Source organism: Sporothrix brasiliensis (assembly GCF_000820605.1).
Source record: "Sporothrix brasiliensis 5110 chromosome Unknown Cont17, whole genome shotgun sequence".
Classification (NCBI taxonomy): domain Eukaryota; kingdom Fungi; phylum Ascomycota; class Sordariomycetes; order Ophiostomatales; family Ophiostomataceae; genus Sporothrix; species Sporothrix brasiliensis.
In genome coordinates this window covers 3,723,164-3,746,340 of record NW_024467136.1, presented here as the reverse complement: position 1 = coordinate 3,746,340, position 23,177 = coordinate 3,723,164, and the positions used below count along the sequence as shown (strand labels likewise).

Here is a 23,177-nt window from a genome sequence, read left to right as displayed (position 1 = left end):
TTTTATTTTGATATATTTACCTGGTTGTGCCGCCCATTACACAGTTTGGTTATCAAGAGGCCCGTGTCGGCGCGAGGCACTGGCATTCGTTGTTATTCCATAGGGGCCAATATGGACAGCAGAGTGTCCACCATGCTCTTTGAATACAGGCACATGGCGTCGCAAAGAGAAAGGAGTTTCAGTCTTCATGAATGTCCCAAATGATGAGAGGCTTTGGTCTTGGATGCAGACCCATTGAAAGAAAACTCTCAAAAAAGGCCGACGACGAGCTGGACAAAGTCGTACGGGAATTCCTCTGGATCGGCTCCTCCTATTGTGGCAGTTATTGGGAGGGTATTGTTTAGGCGACCAGGCGGTCTGGGCCTCCCTTCTGGTCACTACGTCATAACCTCACTTTCCCCTATGCATCATGACGGAGCCAAGTACAAGAGGGCACAGCGACAGACGGCAGCAGAAAGGTTCGGCGAACAAGACGGACTGACGCCTGCCCGACATCCAAGCTTTTGGAACCGGCTTGGGCTTGGCGACAAAAGGCGGCTTTGGCTGCAGTAGTACAGTGGGGAGAGCCAACACCAAGAGGCGCACGTGAAAGAAACGCACAGGAGAGTGTACGGCCACGAGCCGCTGTGGCCCCTGTTTTGTTGACGCACAGCGGCGAAGCTCAGCGGCGATGCAAAACAAGAAAAGACAGCATTGAGAAGAGAGCAGCGTCCGTCTGGACCTGCTGATTTCTCTCTCTCTTTTTTCTCTTCTTTTTTTTTCTGGCCCCTTCGTCTTTCATTGCATTTTGACAACCGGGACTCACCCGTCGCCGAAGCGGGGATTGATCGTTGCTTCAATTTTCTGATGTCGGAGGCGGAGAGAAGCAGATGTCAATAGAGCCAAGCACAATTGCAGTCTGGTGCCCCACACAGCCATGAACCACAGGGCTTGCCCGAGGACGGCCAGCGGCTAGGATCTAGGTGTGGGGTCATTTGTTTTGGTGCCTCCCCAGTGAGCCAGCGTAGCAGCCTCGAGGATCAAGAAGGTTGTCGCGTTTTCAGGCGACGCTGAGGCCTGGCTCAGGTTGGGCTGAGGCGAACAAAGAGGGCCCCAAAACAAAAGCCCGAGAATTATTCGAGAACAAACAAAGGAGAAAGGATAAACACCCCTCTTTCTACGCTGTGCCTTTTTTCTCGTCGACGCAGAACACCGCCACGGAGTGCCCGTTTGCGTCTTTAAGATTGAGAAGAGGAAAAAAGACAAGAAAAAAAACAACAAAAAAAACATCGATTCTCACGAACAAAGCATTGCAAAGTTGGGAGGAACAGCGACCAACGGCGCTGCCGAGACAGAATCTTGCACGCTTCCCAAACTACGGCGACAGTGAGGCTGACAGGTCGAACCTTCCTGAGCGTCCTTCCTGCGTACCTGCGGCCTGGCGTGCACTTGCCTGCTGACTACCTATTGCGTTCCTTCCTCAACATTTACGACATATTTCTCGTGGTTGATCGCGGACTTGCATTTTGGCTGCTCTTTTCCCACGACATCCTCCTCCAGCGTTGTCGTTCTCACTTGTTCATGCCGCCATACCAAAACACAAGCCCGGACAGAAACACATACCGGTAAGCAAAAGCTCGCACCAACCACGCAGTCACTCTGCGGCTGCGTTTCATTTGTCTATTTCACTAGACAAATGAGGGTCTGCATATCTCCTCTGCCCTGTCTTCCCTCGTTCTGAGCATATTTCACCTCGACACGGAATACCTCGCTTTCGTCACTGGCCGCAGGCCCAACTTGTACCCGTCCTCCCACACTTTCCTCGCCCCTAAACACAGCTCCCTTGCCCTCTATTTACTTACCCTTTGTCTTTGTCCTGCAATACACCGTATTTCCTTCTTACCAAACGGAACGACGGCTCGCGCTCGCTTTCGGCAAGGATTGCACACACCTTGTTCCTGTCACTCTATTTTCGCGCTGCAGAGCTTCTTCTTCCCATACGCAGCCTTGCTGTTGGGATCTTTGTGTTTCTTTGTGCTTTGTGGTGTGTTGTGTTGCTATCCCGAACCAAATACTGACCGCCCGTGGCAGCTAAAAAGCAAGGCTGGCCACTACAACACGACTAGCTCCAGCCCACTTTTGACGCTGTGACGACCTCCGTTAGATATTGATCTTGTTTTCAACCTCGCAAGACTGCTCATACGATTTCTTTCTATCCCCACTGACCACGACGCCTCTTCTGTCCCAAGCAAACGCGACACGGCCGCATGAACGACACGACTCCTACGACCAGCGCGACGCATTTTGACGCGAGAAGGCGAGCTAAATTGCCGCAAAGACGGCTTCGCAGCAGAAGAGTCCATACAAGAAAGAAACGAGTCCGAGCGAGAAGCCAGAGACAAGTTTTCTGCTCTCTGCTGCAGTAGCAGCGGCACACTACCGCTGCCATGGCGAAAGCAGACTACAGTAGGGACTACTATGCCGACTTGGAGCTTCCTGCATCGGCGGATGTCAACGAGATCAAGAAGCAGTTTCGAAAGCTTGGTGCGTTTGTCCTCTGCGCCTGACCTGCACACTCTCCTCCTCGTGCAACGCCGAGAATACTGAAAACTGAAAACTGACGCGTCCTCTTTCTTGCTTTTTAGCTTTAAAATACCACCCGGACCGCAATCCGGGCAAGGAGGCCGAAGTCAACGCCAAGTTCCAAACCATCCAAGCCGCCCACGAGATCTTGACCAGCCCCGAACAAAAGTCCAAGTACGACAGCCACCGCAGTCGAAATACCTCCCGCTACCCAGCCGCCTCGGGCGTTCGGGGCAACCCGTGGCAGGATGTCTCGTCCCAATACCCCGTGCCACCCCGTAGGCCTGGCCAGGCCCCGACCTCGGCCGCGCGCAACACCCATGCGTCGTCGTCGGGGCAATCCTCCTCCTCAGCCTCGTCTTCACATCGCTATTCTAGCTTCAACGTCCCGCCGTCTGCAAAGACCAGCAAGGAAGACCTCGACTCAAGATACAATGCGTGGAAGAACATGCGGCCAAATGCAGCTAAGGGCCGCCCTGGCCAAAGTGCCAGCGCCGCATATGCTGCTGCCAATTCCGGGTCGGCCGCCAACACGAGCAGAAAGGCAAACGCAAATCCTGCCTCGTCTTCTATGCCACCACCGCCTCCACCTCATCCCCCCCAGCCCCAGACACCGATGCCCGCACGCACGGCTTCGCAAAGGCAGAAGGCGAACGCTTCGTTTGGTACCAGTACCAGGCGACCCACGGGCTTCCACCCGCAGTCACAGATGGGCGACGAACCGCCAGCTGCAAACACGAACAACTACTTTACCAATCGGACACACACGAGCCGGGGATACTTTTTCGGCGAGCAGCCAGATCCGTCGTCAGGCACCGACCATCCTACCCCCGAGCCGCGAAGAGCATCCGCCTCGGCTGCACCAGAGCCAGCGAAGCCGGAGCCCCGGAACCTGTCCGACGAGTCTCTATTTGACTCTCGCCAGAGCACACCATATCAAACCCACGGCGGCGAGAAGTTCAATCCGTTTGACGGTGTACGTATGACGGCGGATCTGAACCGGACGAAGAGCTACCGCTCCGTCAACCCGCAGGCAGCAAGACCCGACTTTCGCCGCCGCAGCTCAAGTCTTCCCGACGAATCAGACAATGCCACCAAGGCTGCGGCCTCTGCGAAGAAGAGAGCAGCCGGCAGCGGAACAGGTGCGACGACATCGGCGGCAGCTGCTGGTGTGGCGGCTGGGGTTGCGGCAGGGGTCGCATATGAGGCAGCAGCGGCCTCGCACTCGCCTTCTGCCAATAGCGCCAATACTGGTGTTCCTCGGTCGAGCGCCCGGTCACGGCCAGGCCCCACATCAAAGGCATCTCGTCCCGCGACGTCTTCACAGATGCCCCAGTTCGAGGAGCAATACCAGAGAATGCAGGGGGACCAACAGCAGCAACAGCAGCAACAACAAGAACAACAGGAACAACGGTCCAATCACTTTGCGTCGGTTAACAACAATGCCGCACAAAACACTGGTGAGTTGCAGTCACACCTCCATACCCCCCTCAGAGCCGCTTTCCAGGGAACTAACATGTGCTTTCCTTTGAACAGGCAACCCACAGAACATCAACACCCCGCAGAACGACAAAAGCAAACCTATTTTGTATGCCACCCCTCCTTTCTCCCAGGACCCCAAGCAAGCATCGTATATGTCAGCAAGAAACGTACCTAGCAGGGCATGCAGTGATGGAATTGCCAATGCCCAGCGGCAAGTGGCATCCAGAAAGCATATAATGAGCTGGTTTCATTGCAACAGCCACACACCTCCTGAATCTGACTGGCCTGAGCCGAAGCGGCGAACCTCTCACTCTACGGAGTCTTCCAGTGGAGACCCGAGCAAGAACGACAGCAAATCCTTCAACAGTGGCTACATGGCAGGCTTGAACGCTTTTGAAGCAAAACAATTCAACATTATTCAAGGCCTCGTCGACAACGTCGAGGTGTACAAGCCTTCGCCCCGAGACTCCAAGTCCGAGTCCAAGGCCGGCCATGCGAAGTCGGCAGGCCATGCAGTAGCGAGAAAAGCGGCAGCAGTGGGCAGGGAATATAGAAAGCCGGAGGATGGCAGCCGCACCCGAATTTTGAATGGACCTGTCCCAAGCTGCAGTCTCCCCCAAGTCCAAATTTTCACCAGTGAACTTTATCGTCCCAGTCATGCTAACGGTGCAACCCGTACTTTCAGCTCCAACCTTTCCCTCGACGACGACGTTTTCAGTGTGCCTAGTACACCGTCCGACCAAGAGCGGACCAATCCGTTCACGCGCAGTAGTGTCGAAGATATCAATACGCGCTTTGTCTCAGGCGAGAAGGCCAATGCAGCCTGGGCATTTAGCGCCGGAGGCAGCGAGGGCGAGTCTTACGGAGATTTCCCGTCGCGGGTCCGCCGCTCGCAGTCCGGCAGCCGCCTTGGCCGGCGGTCGCCCGGAAAAGGTAACTCGATTCCGAAGCCAGATGGTAGCGCACCCCAACCGCCTCCCCCACCCCCACGGCCACAACAGGTCCCTACGTCACAGGACCCAAGCCCGGTGTCTTCCACCATTGGCACGGCCGATGGGGACTCTGGCAAGACGAACGAGGCCACCACTGGTACCAAAGGCAATACGACAACGACGACCAACTACTTCAACGCCGGACGATGGGCCGAGCAGATTGGCTCGGAACACTTTGTACCATGGACTGCACAGCAGCCGCCCAACCTGCCGCCGCGGCAGTCCACCCCCACTCAGCAACGGGCGCGTCCTATCAAGAAGCCCAAACCGATTCAGCGGTCCAACACGACTGCGCCTCGCGAATACATTGTCATTCCTGACGACGACGACGATGAAGAGGGCGGCGGGTCCACAGCGGAAAATGACACAGGCCCTAAGACCCAGCAGCAGAGCCAACAGCAGCCTATTGAAGTAGAGGCAGACGTCAGTGGCTTTGCCAGTCCGACCGCCATGGACATTGACTCTCCCCCGGCAACGGAAGATACCTTTAATGAGGCAGGTCCTGGGGATCGGAGATCGGGAGTCGCGTCGTCGGGGACCGATACGGCTGGAGGTGCTCCTCTCTCGAGCCCTGACCCGCACATGGAAGGCGCCCGGAAAATTCCTGTGGAGCCTACACGTCCCGAATGGAGGGCGGGGGATGTGAACAAGCCTGGCACCGCTTCAACAGCTGCTGCTGCTGCTAATGCCGCCGCAGCCAGTGCTGGCACAGCCTCCGCCCCGAGGCCAGTCCCGAACGCTGGCGCCGACTACGTTCGTGGCTCTGAAGATTCTGAGGAGTTCCGCGCGACGTTGTCGGATATTCACAAAGTTGAGCCGTTTGCTGAAAATGCGCCAGGCATCCAGGGCTATGCCGGGACGGGTCTCGGATCCTTTGGCGACCTCCAAAGCAACTTGCCATTTGAGAGCAAGGCGGCGTCGGCCGCGGTTCCGGTTCCTCCCTCCTCGATGCAGGGCGGCGGCAGCAGCGCCGCACGCGTTGCTCGTAGCCGCAGCCGATCTCGCAGAAACATTACGTTCCCCAAAGCGCCCGTCGCACCGCACCCGCCGGCCGCCTTGGGCGTGCCCGGCCTGCATCCGTCGGCCGCGGCGTGGGACAAATACGTGACCGAATTCCGCCACTACATGCTTGAGTGGACCGCCTTCAATAGCTTGTATGTCGACCACTTCCAGGCGCGTCGCCACGACATTGAGACGCGTGACGGCGATTTCGGCTGGCTCGATTCCGCAGACGGCGACAACGACGGCATCAACCGCTACCTGGACTGGATGGAGCAAGACGCAGAAGTGCGCGCGGTGTGGTCGGTGTCGTGCTCCAACCACGACATGGACGTTCGCAAGTTCATGGCCTACCGTGAACGGATGCGGCTGGCATGAGCGGAGGCTGCCATGCCACTTGGGCCACGTTCTTCATGTTGATCTTGCTTTTTCGTGAGCCTGTGTTGTTATATTGATGCATTTTCGCCTCATCTTACTCAATTTTTAATTGCTTCCCTCCTCCGTTTCATGTGAGCTTGCGTTCGTTTGTTACTACTCATACGTTGGTCGGAGCAGTGGATGAATACCCATTTCCCCTCTTTGTTTGCGTTTTGATGCCCAACATCTAGCTCTGCCATGTGTTTTTGATACGGCGGAGGCGGTTGGGACGGATGCCTGGTTTGTTTTTCCAGTACCTCTTGGCAAGCCGTTTGCGCAATTGGGAGGTAAAGACAGTCGTTTTGTACAGCCACACGATAGATTCACTTTTGCGAGCGATAAGAGTATCGACTATCATGTTGGTTTCAGCTTCTTCTTTTGCATGTGACGCGGCACGATGAGGCCTATGAAGGCTTCAGTATTGGCCTTTCTCATCCCGTATCTCGGCTTTTCACAACCCGAAGAAACAGGACTCGGCGCATTTTCAGAAGAAGTCGCTCACGATTGTTGTCCTGCAGCCACGTGTGTAATTAACATGTGCCCCCCATGCGCTGCGACCCATACCATCCAAGCCTTCGCAAACGATACAAGACCCTCTGGTTCCTGTTCTTGTCGCGTTGTCGTCCAAAGTCGTTCTCGACATAGAATCTTGTAATATGACCCGCAAGATAACAACAGCTCATCCCGTACCCACTAAGGCCATGGAGGGCAGCTCTTGGTGGACCTGCCGAGGACGCCAAGCAGGCGTAGTGAGACTGAGGAAAGAGGCCAGATGCCCAACAAGGTTGGGTGCCGCTTCAGCAGACGGAGATCAGACAAGACTATGGACTATGAAGCTGGAATAAAAGTTGGACAGATCACGGCCGAACCGCTGAATAGGCCCTGGCCAGGCTCCTTCCTATTTGGGGAGCTCATAACCTCCCTATTTGTACGGCATACTTATCAGCTTGGGGCATGCTTGTCCTGCGTTGGCGAGGAGGAGGAGCAATTTCCCTCAGGCAGCATTCTTTGCCCACCATTTTCTACTTTGTAGTTGCACTACTGCGCTACGTACAGCAGTCGAGAAGGGTAGGATGCGCGGAAGACAAAAGAGAAGAAATAGTGCGGCGTATGAGGGAAATGAGGGACGAGAAAAAGGCTCAAGCAATGGGGACACAAGTGACAGGAGGAGACATGTGATTGCCGGTCCTTTTTTCCAAATCGTTCTAGAAAGATTCCTTTTCCTTCGCCTGCAGGGTAAAAGCCGGGACGGGGATGAGTTGTGTAGTGCTTATTCACAGAAGATGGTTCTTTCTACAGCACGAGGCGAGGAAACGAAAATATAAAAATGGGACAGAGGCTATGGAAGGTTGGGAAACCGGCAGCAAGGAGGGACGTGTTAGCTACTTCGTCCCGGGACGCCTCCGAGCGCAACGAGGAACTTCCGTGTCATCTTGCCTTCTCACGGTTTCAACTCTGCTACGGTACGCTACCAGTAACACGGACAGATCAGTCCCACCATGTGGTGAAGGGTGATGACCGTCTTTTTCTCTACACCATCAGCAGCCTGTTCCCAAGCTGTGACCAGGATATAAAAATAGTTCGCCCTTCTATGCCGGTTCTAAAAGGAGTTGAGGAGGCTTTTCCCGTCTTCCTTCTCTTTTGGGCGCTAAAAGTGTTGTCGACTTGATTCATACTCGGGCAGACTTGAGGGTCACTGTAACAGTCAACTATTATGAGACGCTCGAGTTCGTAAACTTACATCATCTTATAGCCACTGCATGCAAAGACCTACCAGTTGCGGTGTCTGTCAGAAGGTCACTGCTGTTGAGCATTTGACATCTGCTCATGTCACATCTCGGTCTAATGGCCAGCGCCCGAAAAGGGACGAATCCCGGACGATCAGTTACTGACACGCAAATGAACCTGTTACCGTCTATGACGATTCTCGGTTCGCGATTTAGGCAGTTATCTGAATTCGAGAGCGTGTCGCCTGTACGTGAAAACCGGTATCTGGTTCCCGACGTTGAGACGGTCAGGCGGCGATCATCGTCTGGTCTGGAGTTCGCCTCGAAGAGTTTGCACACCACTCACTGCCCAATAGACGCATCCCTTCTTCCCGACACGAGCGTGATTGTCTCATGGCATGGAACCCTCCGGACCGCATGTACATGCGGGGCTGCGAACGTATTCTGAAAACTAAGCCGCAGTTTCTAGGCCTTTCGTGTTTGTGCCCGGGCTTCTTTTGCTTCCAACATCTTGGTGCAAAACCCGTAAACCAAACCGTAACGTAAGTCGGACAAAATCACGGGTCTTTATTTACATAATTTCCCATGCTTGCCTGCCCATACTCGCGGGAGGACAACATCTCTCTCTCCTGCGTGCTTACCCCGGTGCGCGGTTGCCAGAGGGTTTTCCTGTTGCATGTCGTTGTTCTGTTCTTGTAAAACCGTCCGTGCATATTTTCCCATCCGACTCTGCGTTGGATATCCTCGGCAACTTTCTGCGGTTTTATCGTCCCCGTCGTTTGTGATAGCGGGCGACCCATACCATGGTTGCAATATCCTTCGGATTGGATGGGAGTATTGCCCAGTTACGCTGTGTGCAGGCAGGTAATTACTCCTTTTTGTTAAATCATCCCCCTGGGTACTTTTTGTTTTTCTCGGTATGCAGCATTATTGACTGTGCCTGCTTTAGACGCAACCCCCGGTTTCAGGACGAAAAGAAGGAAATGCTCGTCGATGAGACATGAAAAGAAAACAGAAGCTGCATACGACGTCGGCAAGCACAGAAAACGGGTTTGCTTTCCCTCACGACTCCACCCACCACCGGACGTTTTGAGCCCCTTTCTGTTCCCCCTTGAGCCGCCCTGTCCTGCACGCGAACGACACGTGGAAAATGAAGGGGAGGGTATCACGGAACCAAGAAATAGGAAATGAACGAGGGACGGCAACTCGGCAGTCCCAAACCACAACGTATACGTAATTACTCCGTACTTTTTCGTATTATTGTTGAATTCCCATTGAAACGTTCGATCGGGGATGAACACGTAGGATTGTGATCCGTCAACACAGTGAGCGTCACTACCAAAAGGGCGGTGCGAGAGTTTGAAAATGAAAACAAAAGAGAGCCAAGCAAGCCGAGCGAGCCTGAAAGCCAGAGAACAGGGCTCCCAGAAAGCCAGAATGGACGCTGGCCACGCGAGGGAAGCAGGGTTGTGCGTACGATGCATATAATTCAAGTCAAGTGAGATACGTCGTAAGCACTGGCTGTGATGCAAATCCTTCCGTATTCTGTGATACGTTTCTGTCGGTGTTTTTAGCCCCCTATTACGCTCCAGCTGAAAATCGCGTGATGGATGGCAATATCAAGAAGCGCGGGCCACTGGGTGACCTGCTACCGCCAACCTCGAAGCTCCATTCGTGCTCTTGCCGTCGCTTAGCAACAATGCTCAATCAACGAAATGGGCGGTTTTGCTTCTCATCTCTCTCCCCCGTCTGTGCTCTCCTCCTCACCCACTCCCCAATCTCTGACACTCTCCTCTCGACGCAAACTGCACCCTCGTTTGATTCGGACCTCAGCCCCTGTCCAGAAACGTCAACGGATGTGGAGCACTTGAGCACTTGAGCACTTGAGGAGCAGTACCTCACAAGTCGTTTTGGTTCTCTCTTCCTCTTTCGCTGCTGTTTGACAAGGGGGTTAGTTACTAGGTCGCTTTCTGGCATCTCCAACTCTGATATTTCCTTCACCGGTGGTCCACAAAAAGTAGTCATGGGGAGTTTGGCGGGTTCATCAGTGTTGCACTCGCAGCAGGTTCGCGCAGTATTGCAGAGTATTAATTGCATATTTTGGTGTATCCTTGTTCCGTTGGTCTTTTCAGGACACCCCTGCCACCAAAACCATGAGCAGGGGCGCCATGTGCGCGACGCCATTCCATCTTTGGCGTGGCCAGGATTTGTCTGAACCAGGGACAAAATTCGAAAGCTGTTGAAATGGGACGTGAAGTATTTTGAAATTCGAATCATGCAGCAAAGGAGACAATGGGCGGTGGACGTAGTTAACCTGGCTGCATGGTTACTGATACGGTCGGGCACGAGATTTGAAGCTTCTTGTGCCGTTGGTGTCTTTACTACGAACACCTCCTCGTCGAACTCCGTCCATAAGGACAAAAGTACTGCACCTTGCGCTACTGTCATTGATGTGGAATGTGGGCAACTTTAAGGGATACATACGGGCACGCCCGTGTTAGTGGTCTTGGGCCCACTGCATGTTGGTCAGCCCCAACACCACTTCTCCCTTCACGATGTCTTCCAAGTCGATGTCGTGGATTGGGCTCGCCCAGCCTCTTAGGTATTGATCGGAAACATCAGCATGGCCTTTTTGTTTGTGACCAGAGCGGGAACGTCCAGGTTTGCCGCTTCTCTTGTTTGAGAGCGGACGGGGAGAGTCTCTTTGCCAGCCTCCATTCCAAGAGGGGAGGTGATTTCGCGAATCAGAGCGCCAGGCACGCTGTCCGGATCGATTGCTGTGTAAGATGTTGTCGAATCCTGCAGCTGTGGGTTGTTGCCACGTGCCACTTGATATCACTAAGATATGGCGTGAGCAGCGGCTCTGCCGCTTGACACCGTTTTTTCTGTGGGCGACGGTGCCTGCGTATAGCGTAGCTGGGTCGTCATCACAGAAGACGAGCCGATAATGGCGATTTGGGATGACTGGCCTTCCATATCCCTTTTTTCTTGTCCTTTTTGTGTGGCATGTATACCGAGGTTCAAATCAGTGTTCTGGGCACGAGTATGTTGCTCAATGGTGCGTCGTAGTTAGGCTGCACATGTGCTTGCACGATGCCCTTCTCGCATCTTTCGTCCCTTTTGTCCTCCAAGCCGAGCCTGGTCAGATTCACCACATACCTTCGAATTTCCTATTGCGTGCTCTGGTCCGGTTCCCAATGGAAAGGGGATAACCTCGAGAGTTTCGAGCTTCAAACTGCCGCCTCCCGCCCCGGTAAATGGCTCTTTCTGTTGCGACGTACAGAAAGAGTGTGGGCCGCTAGCAGTATACACCGAGCGTCTTTCTGCATGCCGAGCGAGCCGTTGATGTCAAGGTGGCGGCGTGGCGACGGCTCTCAGTAGATCATGACTGTGAGCATACTTACTAACCTGGCAGATCCCTGTTCCAAAAGAAGCCACCGGTCTGCGATTCGTCGCACAGGGTAGAGCTAGAGAAGGGCACAAGCAACGAAAACCGGATAGAATGGGGCCAGGAAAGAGAGCCTGCTGTGGAGAGCCTCGCAGCCTCTGTGTCGAAGATTCTAACGCGGCTTCCTTTTTCTTCTTCGGTATGCTAGGCTTAGGCTAAGGCGCAACTGATCGACAGGTTTTCGGTTTCATTGGGTGTGGCTTAAGGCTTCGTTCGTATTGTCCTCACACACTCGTTGTCCAGATGATGTATTTTGCAAAGTTTGTAAAAATATTGTTCATAGAAGCAGGTTCCGTTGGACGGCGACCGCACCTGCGAGTCCTTGAACGATAGCATGAGAAAGGCAATGGCGGGGCGTCACTTGCGAAGGTCGCGCCTGCCGTCTCTGCCTGTTCCATCGTGGTTTCCCTGGCGCGCCCCCAACTCTGTGGCCCCATTCTCCGTCAACAATGACTTTGCCAAATCAATCTGGCCCTGTTGGGCGTGTCACACATACCTGCACAGCCAACTATTCCCCAGGCAAGCGGTTGCAAAGCATTTGTGTTGGTTGCATGGTATGCATTTTGTGGGTAATGTGCCCGAAGCAACCGCCTGTAAAAAGTATCCGTTGCTTTTCATCTCGACGCCATGCGCCATTTGCGCCTTGCTGGTTCCCCACACCTGCGTAGCTCTTACCCTTTCAGAGACCCTGGTTCGTCGCTCTTGCCCTACAGCGCTTTGCCGCTTGTTCTGTCTGTTGGTCCGTTCGATACAATATCACCGCTCCTTCCCTCTGAAGCCCGACTAGGAGAGTACACCATTGCGGCGCATCGCTCCTTCCTATTGTATTCATGTGTCGTTCCTGCGGCCTCTATGTAGTGATTGCTCTAACCTCTCTCTTTCTCTTTCTTTTTGACTTGTCACGCTTTGCATATTCCGTTCTCACGATTTCCCCTGTCCTTCTCCCACCTTAACATCGTTGACAGCTCCCGTCTATTTTGTCGCCCTCTCCCCAACGAATGACTGACTTGGCGAACGACATCTCCTCTTTCCGCGCGTGGTGTTGTCACCCTACCTCCGCACCCTTCCAGTCGCACGGACGTTCGGTCCCATTTAGCTTCTACAAACACATTTTACTGGCTCTATCCGCCATTTTGTCTCTGGGCAAGCTCTTCCGGCCGTGCATCAGACACTATTTGTGAGTTTTCAAAGAGTTTCGTCGTCTCCGCTGTTTCTCATTCGGTGTCTCCTTCACAAACTGTCTTGGTGTCCCGGCCCGCCTATGGCCTCTCTTGTCGTCTTTTTGTGTGTTGTGAACATCTTGCCTTCTTGACTTCCCCCTCTTTTGCTTCGTTTTTGTCCTTCTCGTCCTCCAGTTTGCTTTTGCTGCTCCCCTGCTTCCGCCATTCGCATGTTGCTCGTCAGCCTTCATCTCGCCGTTACTTTCCCTTCCCGTCTAACCAATTTCCCTGTGTTACGCCTTTCGCCAAGTCCATATTCATTCTGTCCGTTTTTCTGGGCTGTCGTTTTCAACACCTCTATTTTCGTCTTCTTCTTTTTCGTTATTTGCTGGCCTCTGTCTTTCACTCTTCTTTCTGTTCATTTTCGTCTTCCCTGTCCGCTCGCCTGGAAGAGGCACTCGGTACAGTGTAATACAGCCACGCCCCATGACAAAATGCAAATGGATAAAATAAATAAAATGCTACCTTAAGCTAACCGTTTAGTCTCTTCTTTCCTTCTTACTCCGTCGCCGCCTCCTCCTCCTCCTCCACCTCCTCATTCTCTCGTTACTACCCTCGGCGACTCGACGAACGAAACTTTTCAACAACAGTCTCACAGCGACATCTTGCATTCTGTCGTCGTACGCTTCTCTTTCGACATTTCGACAACCCTCTTAACCCACATCACCCTCTCGTCATCTCCCCCGCTAGTCGTTTCGCCAGCACTCTCAGCTCGAAATCTACTCCAGCGCTGTTTATCGCCGAGCTCGCTTCCGGAGCCTCTTCGCTACTCGTTCATGTGCGACAATTCCTAGGATCCTCAATATCCACCCTGTCTTCTATTCTACGACGATAATTCAAGCGCGCGACATCATCTTCGACGCAACCCTCTTGTCACCTGCCCTGCGCTATTTGCTTTGAGCCGTCTTTGCCTCCCCGCGTAAACCCTCAAAGCCAACCATTCTTCGAGGTCAGCCAGCCTAATCGTCAGCTCCATTTGACCCGTACCGCCGTTTCCCGTTCTGCTGTTCGACATACCGTCCTTTCCCCCCATATACGGAACAAATAGCTTGTCTTCTCCCGACTTGACCATTTCTCAATCGAATCCTTCATTTCCCAATTGTGGGCCCTTTCACATCGTGCTGCAGGGTAGCAAGGACGCAACTGAACGACATCCTCCAACGAGACAGCAGATTAGAGACCGCAAAGCGATTGATCGCTCATCAACCGAAATCGCAGGCGGTTCACTATCCACGGGCTTCTGCCGCGTGTAACGAGAGGACCTCACCGCGGAAAAATCGTCGTCTCGATATAGCCAGTGTTTTTGACCCGTCAACAGTCTCGGGTTTTCACTCGTGCCGTTTTTCGTGTCTCCCGAATAGGCGACCTTGGACGACTTGAAAAGAAACGAAACTGTGGACAAGATATCCGGCAGTATCAGAAGGAGCTGCACGCCGAACATATACAATCACCAGCCTTAGACACGCATCCAGTCCACTTGACCTAATGGTTATCATGGGGGCTTGCATGAGTTCAAATAGTGAGGAGGTGGAGCAGAAGAAGAGGAGTCAGAAGATCGACAAAGACCTCGAGGAAGATTCGAAGCGGTTACGGCGAGAATGCAAGATTCTACTGCTAGGTGAGTGTTTGCACTCGTTTCCTCTTTTGCCCTTGTCCTGTCCGAAGCCATTTTCTTGCAAGCTAACAGCGCGGTTCTCTAGGCTCGGGGGAATCAGGAAAGTCGACAATCGTCAAACAAATGAAGATTATCCATTTGAAGGGCTACTCGGAGGATGAACTCTTTAGCTACCGGCCAACCGTGTTCAAGAACCTGCTCGAATGCGCCAAGGCCGTGATCAACGCTATGCGCCAGTTTGAGATTGAGCCAGAGAGCGATGAGATCCGTGCGTACTGCGACTTTTTGCTCGATTATTCAATCGGATCTGGTCCACAGCCAAGCATCGACCCCAAAGTTGGCGAGGCTGTCCTGGCTCTCTGGGAGGACCCCGTCCGGGACCAGCTCATGGAGCGGCAGACGGAGTTCTACCTCATGGACTCGGCAGGATAGTAAGTGGCGCAATGATCGCGGCCAGTACCATCAAACATAAGTGTACTGCTAACGAAACAGTTTTTTCGACGAGGTGAGGCGGATTGTTCACCCGGACTATATCCCGAACGAGATGGACGTTCTGCGCGCCAGAACAAAAACAACCGGTATCTACGAAACACGCTTCCAGATGGGCCCACTGAGCATCCAGTAAGTTCAGCGCCTTGAAGACCCTCAATATTGAGGCTGCAAAGCTAACCACATAACAGCATGTTCGATGTTGGTGGCCAGAGAAGCGAACGGAAGAAGTGGATTCACTGCTTTGAGGATGTCACATCTATTATCTTTTGCGTGGCTTTGAGTGAGTACGATCAAGTTCTGCTCGAGGAAAGTAGTCAGAACCGAATGATGGAGAGTTTGCTGCTATTCGACTCTGTTGTCAACTCGAGATGGTTCATGCGGACGAGCATCATCCTGTTCCTCAACAAGGTTGATATCTTCAAGCAGAAGCTCGGCCGGTCACCTCTGGGCAACTACTTCCCTGACTACTCTGGCGGTGACGATGCCAATAAGGCAGCAAAGTACCTGCTGTGGCGGTTCAATCAGGTGAATCGGGCACACCTCAACTTATATCCTCAGTACGTATAGTCCCGATTTGCGCTCTTTGTGCCAACCGGTGGCAGGAAGCTAACATGCCACTCTCAGTTTGACCCAAGCTACCGATACGTCCAACATTCGCCTAGTATTTGCGGCGGTGAAGGAGACGATACTCAACAACGCCCTCAAAGATTCCGGTATCCTGTAAAAAGACGAACCGAAGAGGCCATATTCCATTTAGCGGACAAACGACGGCCGACGGCCGACGACCCAAGACTAATGACCGACGTCGATCGCTTCGCCGGCGTCGACTCCCAGAAGCTCATGCCCGCCTTTTCGCGCATTGGACAAGGCGGACCGCTCACATTCTGTGCGATGCTTAGTTTTGGCAGTTTTTGCTTTGCCTTTCTTATTTGGTCTTGCTTTTATTTTTCTCATTTGCATGACATACGGCGTTGAATGGTTCACAAGGAAAGTTGGAGCACAGTCTCTTAAGTCCTCTTCCGATTTTACGACTGCTTTGCGAGGCGTTTTCTGAGTGTTTTTGAACGACGGGCCTTTTGTTTTGATGATTTGGAGGGTGGGCACACTCTTTTTTGATGCTTGATATTTCTTGATATTTATTCGGACAAATAGTCTGCCAAGTTCTCTCTGGCTTGTTTCGTTACCCTATTGCAACATACCTCGTCTGCATTTTATCTGCAAAATTTATAATTCAAATACCACGCGCCGGCATATTAAGTGGGTTTAACCGCATGTTTTCGATTGATGGCCGCCAGATGCAATCAGTCAGTAAAACAGCCAACAATCACTATCCAGGCTGTCGTACTGTAGCGGAATGCTGGCACGGCGTTTACGCAAAAGCTGGTGCCCGAGTTTGAGGTAATTGCTCTGTGTTCAGAGCTCCTTTGAGCCGTGCCTGGCCCCCAAGGCCGTTCATGGTCTTTCACAGAGCACTAACGGTAATGCAACTAAATATACGACGTACCGAGAAAGAAAATGTGGAGTTGGTCCCATTTCGTTCCATTTTCTTTGTCCTCACCCAGCAAGGCTGCTGGTCCAATCATATGGGTCTCGTGGGAAGGCCATGCTCTGGACAGAACAACCTCCTCGACGCCCGTTCCGAACAACTATTCGAGGAACAGGTGAGGCGGTGTGTTCGGCCTTTTTCTCGTCGTCGTTGTTTCAAGTCACCAAACTGTGAACGTTATGCACCCTGAAGACGGGTTTTGCATTCACCACATTGTCCACCCGGCTCTCGTACCCATCCTATCCTACCATCAAACCGCTTATTGTGCAAACCTCTTGATCCATTCTATGGTCGGGTCTCCGGTAGTTTTGGTTACGGCCGTACTCCATAGTGCTAAGAAGCCTTTTCTTCCACGGCATCGCGCTGACTGAGAGCAGAAGCCCAAAACTAAGCCACGAGCAGAAACAAGTACCCACTTCCGAGAGAAAGGGGAAGGGGAAGGGGAAAATCAAAACTCACAATCTGATAAATGGATGAATGAATATAAAGGAACGTTACAAAGAGTAAAACCGAGCGAGTCGAAAGGACTTGCGCCGTGCGTCAAAGGCCAGGGGAAGTCAGGGCAACAGCTCAGGCAAGGACACCGACTTGCACTCAATCCAGGGGAGCTGTCGTTTTGTATGGCGGGGTTCCTGGCTGCGTCGTGCTACCTTTTTCGCCACTGGCCATCAGACAAGCTCTGTCAATTAATCCCGCGTACGTCGTGCGAATGGCTGCGAGGATGCTGTTCGACGATATTTCCCCGTCGTCGTGCGATTCCGTCTGCCCCAGCTGCAATCGTGTAAGACGAATGCGGAAGGAAGCCTGAATCAGGGGATCACATGCTAACGCGACAGCTGTACGCAATACTCTGAAGGTAGAACGACTGGCAGCTCGTGTGAGAGCTGTGTCAAAAGGTACCAGCGAAAGCAATGCAAAAAGACAGCGAAGTAACTGCGTTTCGTCCACAAGAACTCGGCACTCTCTTTGGTCCCCATTTCTCATCAATACGTAACGGACCTTCACCTGGCGTGAGACAATTGCCCCGTCGTTATTACTGCATCGGTGGAGACGGTATTTCGTAGGCTGGCAGCTCGCTTCCATGCGGCCATCGTATCGAGCCTGGTCCTCTGTCACTGACACATTCCCGATCAAATTGTCTCAGTCACTTGGACGCTGCATTCGGCACTGCTTCTGTCCACGCATGCGATCGACATCGTTCCTCACGCGGTGCCAAGCTGCCATGGACAGACGCCCCAACAGCAACCGCTCCTTTCTTTCGTTCCTCCCATCTACCCCGCCCCCACTGAAGCCACCGACGTCGAGCCTGTCCATTGCTGTTTGTTGCCACCGGATCACCACCAGAATGCGCCAAGGTCTCTCTTTTCTCTCTCCCGCACGCGGCATTCCTTATCTCTGATAACACATGGCGCGAGCTCCGCGTCTTTTCTTGCTTCTGCCAACGAACTGTCGGACAGCCCATCCACGGCCTCACCATCCCGTCCCGCTCTCCCATCTGCTCCCATTCAAATTGGCCTTGCCAGAGATATGCGGTTTGGCTGCAAGTAGTGCTGGGCCGTTCATATGCGTCTCTGTCTTTTGCAACGCGAGGAAAGTGGCCGGTAGACAGCTTGCAGAATGTGGGTGTGTTTCTGTTTTCCCATTTCCTGTAAGATACGAGGGAGGGATCCATGGTGGTGTCATCTTCAAGGCTCTTTTATCCCAACCCGTCCTGTTCTGCCCCTCTCGTGCAGCTGCGTGCAGCAGCTCAGATCCAATCGCTCAATTCGAAGTTGAAAATAGCTGTCGCTGGCACAGCACGGTCGGTCCTTCCTCATACAATCGACGCATACCGGACCCGTAGAGGCAAAAAAGCTGCAGCTCCTACGCAAGCTCCAAGCAGCAGAATGCCCACTTTTTAATTATAGTGCATCGTACTTGCCCTCTTTACCTCCCCATCTAGACGCTGAGACCAGTTTGGCAGTTACCCCATCCTGTTTTCTTCTTAAGCTCCCCCGCCCTGCTCACCTCCTGTCATCGTCTCCATTCCCCCTTCTTTCTTGTCTTTCCCCCTTTTCCTTGTCTTTCTGACAGACGATTGTGGTTGTGCTTTCATCTTTGTCTTTTGTCGTGATCTTTTTTGGGATTCGTTTTTTGGTTGCTTGTGCCTGGTTTTCTTGTCACCGTTGACATCACTCTGTCCTTTCTTCCAGACCTCTTTGGATAGCTCTTATCTCGGCCTCTTATCGCCTTGCCACGATCCACCTCCCCACCATCTGCCACGATCAACCGTTTCGAACCGACAGATCGTCATGTCTGCGCAGCAGCTTCCCACGCGCGAGCGCCGTCCCTCGGCCAGTGCACCGATTGTCGACATTCAGGGCTCTGTCAGCCCCGCTGGCATCACCCGCCCCAAGCACAAGCGTACCTTTACCGGCTTCGGTGCTCAGGAGATCAAGGGTGTTGAGGGTGAGGCTCTTTCTTGTTGCCTCCTTGGCCGAATTGCACGCCTCCGTTGTCGGAAACTAGCTAACATTCTCCTCCCCCCCCCCCCACCCCAGCTTCCATTCCCGAGCCCCAGCGCGAGGCATGGCTGAAGAACCAGGTTTCTGGTTTCAAGGACAAGGACCAGTTCGAGAAGGAGGTCGTCCGCCATATCGAGACCACCCTGGCCCGCAGCATGTTCAACTGCGACGAGACTGCCGCCTACGCCGCCACCAGCCTGGCATTCCGCGACCGCCTGATTATTGAGTGGAACCGCACCCAGCAGCGCCAGACGTTTGCCGACTCGAAGCGCGTATACTACCTGAGTCTCGAGTTCCTGATGGGTCGTGCCCTTGACAACGCCATGCTCAACATTGGCGGGAAGGAGATTGCCCAGAGTATGTGATGTGTTTCTTACTTGTATCCGTTTCCCAGCGCCCAGGCGTGCTAACAAAAGCAGCTGGCCTGTCCGAGCTTGGTTTCCGCGTCGAGGACATCATCCAGCAGGAGCACGATGCTGCGCTGGGCAATGGCGGCCTCGGTCGCCTAGCTGCCTGCTTCCTCGACAGTCTCGCGTCGCTCAACTACCCTGCTTGGGGTTACGGTCTGCGCTACCGCTACGGCATTTTTAAGCAGGAGATCATTGACGGCTACCAAGTGGAGGTGCCCGACTATTGGCTGGACTTCAACCCGTGGGAGTTCCCCCGTCACGATGTGACTGTGGATGTATGCTTTCCCTCTCCCACGCATGATTTTGATGTCTCTTTTGTTTTTATACTAACAACCTGAAGATCCAATTCTATGGCAACGTCAACAAGACGACCGACGACTCCGGCAAGGTCACTGCCCACTGGGAGGGTGGCGAGGTGGTTCGCGCTGTGGCCTACGACGTGCCCATTCCCGGCTACGCCACTCCCTCCACCAACAACCTGCGTCTGTGGTCCAGCCAGGCGTCTGGCGGCGAGTTTGACTTCCAAAAGTTCAACAACGGCGACTACGAGAGCTCCGTGGCCGATCAGCAGCGCGCCGAGACCATCAGCGCCGTGCTGTACCCCAACGACAACCTCGACCGCGGAAAGGAGCTGCGCCTGAAGCAGCAGTACTTCTGGGTGGCCGCTTCGCTCTACGACATTGTGCGTCGTTTCAAGAAGACCAAGCGCGCCTGGCGCGAATTCCCCGACCAGGTCGCCATCCAGCTCAACGATACCCACCCGACACTGGCCATTGTCGAGCTGCAGCGCATTCTCATTGATCTCGAAGGTCTTGACTGGGACGATGCCTGGAACATTGTGCAGCAGACGTTCGGCTATACCAACCATACCGTGCTTCCCGAGGCGCTTGAGAAGTGGTCTGTCGGCCTCTTCCAGCACCTCCTGCCGCGCCACCTCCAGATCATCTACGACATCAACCTGTTCTTCCTGCAGATGGTGGAGCGCAACTTCCCCAAGGACCGCGATATGCTGAGCCGCGTTTCCATTATTGAGGAGTCGCAGCCCAAGATGATCCGTATGGCCTACCTGGCCATTGTCGGCTCCCACAAGGTCAACGGCGTCGCCGAGCTGCACTCGGATCTCATCCGCACCACCATCTTCAAGGACTTTGTCACCGTCTTCGGCCCGGACAAGTTCGTCAACGTCACCAACGGCATCACGCCCCGCCGCTGGCTGCACCAGGCCAACCCCAAGCTGTCGGCCCTGATTGCCTCCAAGGCGGGCGGCCCCGAGCATTTCCTCAAGGACCTGACTTTGCTCAACAAGATTGAGCTGTCTGTCAACGACGCGGCGTTCCGCAAGGCGTGGGCCGAGATCAAGCTGGCCAACAAGCAGCGCCTGGCCGATTACATCAAGGCCACGACGGGCATCGTTGTCAGCCCGAAGGCGCTCTTTGATGTGCAGGTGAAGCGTATCCACGAGTACAAGCGCCAGCAGATGAACATCTTTGGTGTCATCCACCGCTACCTGGTCCTCAAGTCGATGTCGCCCGAGCAGCGCAAGCAGGTCCTCCCTCGCGTGTCCATCTTCGGTGGCAAGGCTGCTCCCGGCTACTGGATGGCCAAGCAGATCATCCACCTCATCAACAGCGTGGGCACCGTAGTCAACAACGACCCGGAGATCGGCGACGCACTCAAGGTGATTTTCCTTGAAGACTACAATGTCAGCAAGGCTGAGATCATCATCCCGGCCTCGGACATCAGCGAGCACATTTCCACAGCCGGAACAGAGTACGTACCCCTTTTGCATTCGTGGGCTACCAAATAACCCAAATAACCCTTCCAAAACTAACCGGTATCCCCAGGGCTTCGGGCACAAGCAACATGAAGTTTGTCTTGAACGGCGGTCTGATTATCGGAACTTGCGATGGTGCCAACGTAAGCATACACGCGATAACACCCCCCACACTTTGTTATTGTCCACTTTTACAAAAACTTCTGACACGTATTTTAGATCGAAATCACCCGCGAGATCGGCGAGGAGAACATCTTCCTGTTCGGCAACCTTGCCGAGGACGTTGATGATCTGCGCCACCACCACACCTACGGCCAGGACCACAAAATCGACCCTAGCCTCGACAAGGTCTTCCAGGCCATCCAGAACGGCACCTTTGGCAACCCGCAGGACTTTTCGGGCATGGTCGCTGCCGTTCGCGAGCACGGCGATTTCTACCTTGTCTCGGATGACTTCCACAGCTACCTGGAGACCCAGGAGCTTGTCGACAAGTCGTATGCTGACCAAGAGCTCTGGATCACCAAGTGCATCACGAGCGTGGCACGCATGGGTTTCTTCAGCAGCGATCGTTGCATCAACGAGTACGCCGAGGAGATTTGGAATGTCGAGCCTCTGCAGCCCGAGACGAGCGGTGGCGTGGCCGAGGGTGAGCTATAAGCTCGTTGAGTTTTACGTCAGCACGATAACAAGACACAGGGACTGGCTATATTTGTGTTTTCGTTTCTTTTAACGTATTGGGCCCTGTTTTTCGTTCTCGTTTTAATCTTACGGTTTTTGGTGTCTTTTGTTTATTGCATACGATCGAATGCTCGTCACTAAATGCGTCCCTCCTAGTTCATAGCCTGTACTAACGGCAATGTCCATTATGTGACATTAAGCCGAATGCCACCTTATCATACCCTGATACCTTTGTCATCTCGTTCATGACGTTCTCTTGTACAGAATCCCTGTCCTGCCTTTCACTTTGTGGGCATGCTTGTACGAGTTTCACCCCAGGTAGTGGGGTTGCATCCATCTCTCTCTTTCTCTCTTTTCTTCTGTTACCATTTGTGGCGTTCCGTGACGTGGTCTCATGATCAAAATGCACAATTACAGAAGACTAGTGAAGCGTTTTGGTCGAAAGATAAAACAAAAAAAAAAAAAAAAAAAAAAAAAAAAAAGAAACAACCGAGAAGAAAACCGTTGTCGGGAATACGGGCCACACATTTTTGCGGGCGGGATTGCCTGCACGGGAGAGGAGGAGGGGCGGAGGAGCTGAGGGCCTAGACATGCTTGGCCATTCCTATTCAAGCTGCTGCGTAAATTACTCTGTATGCGAGGAGGAGAGGTATCGTGGCTGTCGGTGTCCATACATCCTGGAGGTGGTCTCGGCGCGCTTGTGTTTGCTGTGTTGGCATTCCATGACATTGGAGGGGAATAGCGCTGTAGGAATCGGACTCGATGATGTCATTGTGCATGGTTTGGAGCCGGTGAGGTTACATAACTCACCCACCCAGCCGTTTCTGCTGTGGTGTGATTGTGAGCGTGGCTCGTGGCCAGAACGGGAGCAGTACGACTTGCATCTCACAAATAGAAAGAAAAAAAATAAAACACAGAAGACGAAAGAAGAAAGTGGAACAAAGCGGGAGAAATAGACCTTTGTGAAGTTTTCGCATTTTCTACGCGGAAAGGACGAGCAGCAAGAGAGACGGCCGTATCAAATTTGTTGAGTCGCAGAAGCGTACAGCAGTGTAGGTAGCACTGAGCTCTGCGCTCATGGCGTCAGCCAACAAAAACTGTTGTTTAGAAATGAAACTAGAACATACACATTTTTCAATGTCTTTGAACGTACAGCATCAGCGGCAGACCTACGCTTCCTCTCTATTGTCGCTCCTATTTGTCCACAAGATCGGAAAGCGCCACACGACAAGACGCCACAAGGAACGATCCGACGTTGTTTGCGCATATCCTCATACGATGTTGGATCTAAACCGTCTTTGAAAGGTAGCC

At 53.3% G+C, this 23,177-nt stretch overlaps 4 protein-coding genes across 4 annotated transcripts; all 4 read left to right on the top strand.

Moving 5' to 3' along the window:
- Positions 1-2,426: 2,426 nt before the first annotated feature.
- SPBR_02203 (heat shock protein DNAj) lies at positions 2,427-6,413 on the top strand (the record flags this gene model as incomplete). The annotated part of the gene is made up of 5 exons (XM_040760506.1): positions 2,427-2,523; positions 2,625-4,022; positions 4,099-4,192; positions 4,373-4,543; positions 4,730-6,413. The coding sequence occupies 5 exons, from the start codon at positions 2,427-2,429 to the stop codon at positions 6,411-6,413; spliced, it is 3,444 nt and encodes a 1,147-aa protein (XP_040621074.1).
- Positions 6,414-14,341: 7,928 nt separating this feature from the next.
- On the top strand, positions 14,342-15,087 carry SPBR_03195 (uncharacterized protein; the record flags this gene model as incomplete). Its single annotated transcript, XM_040761498.1, has 3 exons — positions 14,342-14,465; positions 14,548-14,893; positions 14,955-15,087. The coding sequence occupies 3 exons, from the start codon at positions 14,342-14,344 to the stop codon at positions 15,085-15,087; spliced, it is 603 nt and encodes a 200-aa protein (XP_040621073.1).
- A 56-nt stretch (positions 15,088-15,143) lies between these two features.
- On the top strand, positions 15,144-15,678 carry SPBR_03295 (uncharacterized protein; the record flags this gene model as incomplete). The annotated part of the gene is made up of 2 exons (XM_040761598.1): positions 15,144-15,511; positions 15,579-15,678. 2 exons carry the CDS (start codon positions 15,144-15,146, stop codon positions 15,676-15,678), a joined length of 468 nt encoding a protein of 155 aa, XP_040621072.1.
- A 3,113-nt stretch (positions 15,679-18,791) lies between these two features.
- SPBR_02281 (starch phosphorylase) lies at positions 18,792-21,845 on the top strand (the record flags this gene model as incomplete). The annotated part of the gene is made up of 6 exons (XM_040760584.1): positions 18,792-18,948; positions 19,041-19,361; positions 19,424-19,689; positions 19,755-21,184; positions 21,259-21,331; positions 21,408-21,845. The coding sequence occupies 6 exons, from the start codon at positions 18,792-18,794 to the stop codon at positions 21,843-21,845; spliced, it is 2,685 nt and encodes an 894-aa protein (XP_040621071.1).
- Positions 21,846-23,177: the final 1,332 nt, after the last annotated feature.